This window comes from Haliaeetus leucocephalus, unplaced genomic scaffold, assembly GCF_000737465.1.
Source record: "Haliaeetus leucocephalus isolate CR32 unplaced genomic scaffold, Haliaeetus_leucocephalus-4.0 Scaffold446, whole genome shotgun sequence".
Classification (NCBI taxonomy): Eukaryota; Metazoa; Chordata; class Aves; order Accipitriformes; family Accipitridae; genus Haliaeetus; species Haliaeetus leucocephalus.
This window is the reverse complement of record NW_010972882.1, coordinates 3,204-7,074: the sequence shown is the minus strand read 5'-3', so window position 1 is coordinate 7,074 and position 3,871 is coordinate 3,204. Positions and strand designations below refer to the sequence as shown.

Genomic DNA, 3,871 nt, shown 5'->3' with positions numbered 1-3,871 from the left:
TTTTCATTCACACGCAACGTTGCCTCGGAATGGGTCAGTCCCCTGTTTTGGACAAGGCTGACATGTAGGAAAGAGTATCTTTTCAGGCACGGATCAGCTACTGATTTTTCGTGTCTCACTAGTTTCATCCTGGACACTTTAAAGAATATTATCACCAAACCCACATTATTAACATACGTAAGCTTCTCAATGTATGCCCTAATTGCAGTAGCTGGTTCTGAAAAATCATTCCTAAAATCTGGTTCATCAAAACACACACATTTCCTGGCTTCACTGAACACTACTGATCGGACAAAGCGTCTTATAAAAATGAGCTCTATCGCATCCTAAACTGCTTGACGTGACCCAAAGAAGCATGCTTTCCACAATCCCTCGAGCCACAGGCACAAGAAGGAAAACAATCCTAGTCCACTGGGGAGAAGGCGGTCCACTTAATCCACGTATGACTTTTCATAGTTATTTCAGAAGAGGATTTCTAAACATTCCAAGACTATACCCAAAATTTCAGTCCCTAAAAAAGTTCTCTTTCATGAACATGCTTCCGTAAGCAAACAATTGAGACCCCTGCACCTCCGGGCATGGCCAGGTGTAAAGGCCTACTTACTCCCTCTTCAAAGTTTTCATATTCCACAGTGACAGGCAGCCATCTGAAAAACCCACAACGAGCTGATTGCTTCTGCTTATGTAGTACAGCGTTGATATTGCTGTTCCTGAAGGATTTTGTAGTTGAAAGCAGAGATGTCTCCCTTCTCTGGTCACAGCTTCTCTTCTTTGTGGAACTTCAGCAGGAATTCTAGTGACAACTTCTAGACCTACACACACAAAACCACGCCATGAATTAATGTGTCAGGCCATTTAGGCTGCATTTTGAACACTGACGTGACAACACGTCTCATCCAATTCTACCGGCCCAGGCAAAATACCCATTTATGCAACGCTTTCTTTTGTATGTTTCCAAAGAACAGAAGAACTCTCTGATCGGACAGGTATTCTCACTCGTATTTTAAAACCAGGTAAAAGCGTAACCTTCGTAGACAAATTCTTCCTGGACTCTGTAAATCAAGCGTTTGGGCCTCATGATGAAGCTGTCTGAAGCGACACCAACTCCTGAAGCCACTCTTGTAATAGCCAAAACAGCGTATGCAATCCGAATATGCAAATTAGAGATTTCAGTCATCCAAATGCACGGTTTTTGACAAGTCGGATTCATTTTAACAAGCAAGCCTAAAATTTGCCCCAAGTCAATTCACAGAAGCAGAAGAACATTCCCAAGAAATAGGGCGCCTCTGACACAACTTCCTCTCAGGCAGCTGCACTGACTCACGTGGTAAAATTCCTACACCTCACTGGCAAGCATCATAGTGACATACGGATCTTGGTGGCAGGGGGGCATTTATAACATTAGGAGGAGTATTAAGCCACTCCCATTTTTAATCAGGTCAGGACTATACCAAGTCAAACCGCCATCTGTAACCAGCAGTCAGAAATGCCTGCACGCTAGTGTCTTCCAAGTGGGATGCATATTGTTTATACACAAGTTTTCTTACTCTCAAATTCAAGTTTAAAAACTGCAGGCTTACCCGATGCTTCTATTTCATTCTGACTGCAAGAGAAATCATCCAAACAAAGGTCCACCAGAAGCAGATGACCAACATCTGTAGCCACTGCTGCCACTCCAAAGAGCCATCGCAGACTCTGATGTAGGTGCCGAGTGCTCACGCTGGCTCCTCCGTGATTAGTTATGGGTTCTATAGCAGTTACCTACAGGAAAACTGCAAGCTAGCATTTAAGCTGTTTGACAAGCTAAACAGAAATCATTCAAAAGTGAAGCCGGAATTAGCACATCAGAAACAAGAAAGTAAATACAGAGGACCATAAGACTTAAAAGCAAAGCATTGTTTCCAATTTTATCAAGAAAAAAACCCCACACCTATACAAAAATCTGTTATTGCCTTCCACTTACTAGATTTCCTACAGTTATTTAACTGAATTAACTTCAACTTCAATGGTGCATTCTATTATTACATCTTACTAATTTCCATTTCCTACTGAGAAATAATGAACTCTATGAACCCACATAAGATCAGTTATATGCAAGAAACTTTATCATATTTAAGGGACTTGAGTAAGGAAGACAAAAGTAAATCTCATTCTCCACTGCTCACAGCCCATAAGCACCGTGATACAGTCTATGCCTTCTTTGCCAAACAGGTATTACGATAAATCATGGCTGTCAGTCAGACGAGGCAGCGGTCTACTTGCATGGTAGACACACCATTTCCACGGGAATGCAACACTTGTAGATAGTGTTGAACAGAGACACCAACTTAGTAAAATTTACAGTAGTCCTCATTTAGAATAAAAATAACAACCACATAAAGCAAAAAAAGTTTTAAATGCGCACCAGCACTTTTATGAGTGTTAACAAAAGTGTTAAAAGCCAGCCTAAAACAACGGCAAAAAGAACAGCAGCTTGCTAGATAAAAAGCTAACTCCAGCTAAGGAAGAAGTGCACACAGCTCTTTAACGTGTGAAGCAGCCTGCATGCAACTTTATTACAAGGTGGGTGAAGACAGGCTTTTCAGCACCTGCAAGACATCCCAGGACAATACTGAGTGCTATAGCAGAGATAAAACACATAGAGACTCCTGCACTAAACCTAAACAACAAAAGAACATGGGCTATCCTTTAGCCTTCCAAAATGCAACACAATGAAAACAGGAATCCTTATGTCAACAACAAAGTTTTACACGAAAATAAAACAAAGAAGAGAGCATGACAAGATAGTCCATTTTTTAATTTATTTTTTTACCCCTAGAGGTGGGGAAAAATAACCAAACCCCTAAGCTCCAAAGTTTTCTCCTCTCCCATATCAAGCACTTGCTATGACTACACTGCCTGGCAATCTACTACAGAATTTACCCTTCACCTCGGTCACAGTAATTGTAATCTTAGAAGCACCTACAGTAACTTAGCTTTATTTTGTTTCAGGTTTTCTATAAATCGAATTAAAATTCCAATCTTCTCTGTTACTCAAAGGACTATCAAAAGCGTTTTGATTATTCAAATTCTTGCTGCTCCAGGTCTTGATGACTGTTATGAGGAAAGCAGAAATACTGTACATATCTTGCTGCAGAATTAGCCAAAGTTCAAGTGTTGCTTCTAACTTCTTTTAAGATTTTTTTCTGTTGTACAATTGGCACCAAATGAATCTTTTCCATTTTTGCATACAGTCTTCCAAAAACATTTCCCAGTTTTCACACTTTAGTTTTCCATGTAGAAACCCCTGAAACAGCGTATTTTTCCATGGCACTATGCACTGGCTTTTCCTATTCTCCTAGACTACTGCCAACTCATTCTGGGAATGAACAAAGCAAGCTTTTCTCAGCTCACTGAATCTGAATGCTACCCTTCTGCCTCATACAAACGAGGAAAATTTGTGAAAATACCGCTCAATAGTTCTGAAACATACAACCATTATAAAGCAATTTCATATAATTAATGTTTTAAATTCAGATATGCTTCTACTAGACTCCAATCCAAATAATACTCCATTAACATTTTCAGTTTTCTGCTACATTTCACATGTCTATCCAGAGGGCAATGAGAGATGCTCCCACAAACAAAACAAAACAAAAAAAAATTAAAAAAAATTATGCCAAAATTCTTTCTAATCTTGTGAGTTTGGTTTTTTTAACTCATTCCTTCACTCTCTGAATGACTACACAGCTACTCTTACACTAAAAGGCAGTCATACAGTCACTTCAAACACCCTGCATTAATACACTGGTGGCTTGACACCTTGAACCACAGTTACTCTAATTTAGCATTAACCTGTAAAACTTAGTTGTCCACAGAAGATAATTCCTCG

General features: G+C 39.7%; 1 protein-coding gene across 1 annotated transcript in view; it reads right to left on the bottom strand.

Annotated features, from left to right (window-relative positions):
• Window positions 1–3,871, bottom strand: part of LOC104836187 (protein ELYS-like) — a gene marked incomplete at its 3' end in the record, with an annotated part of 10,492 nt that overhangs the window by 4,244 nt on the left and 2,377 nt on the right. The window contains exons 3-4 of the mRNA XM_010574584.1: window positions 1,581–1,762; window positions 648–812 (exon numbers count right to left, since the gene is read on the bottom strand). Coding sequence (XP_010572886.1) covers window positions 648–812; window positions 1,581–1,762 — 347 coding nt within the window. The remainder of the gene's footprint in view (window positions 1–647; window positions 813–1,580; window positions 1,763–3,871) is intronic.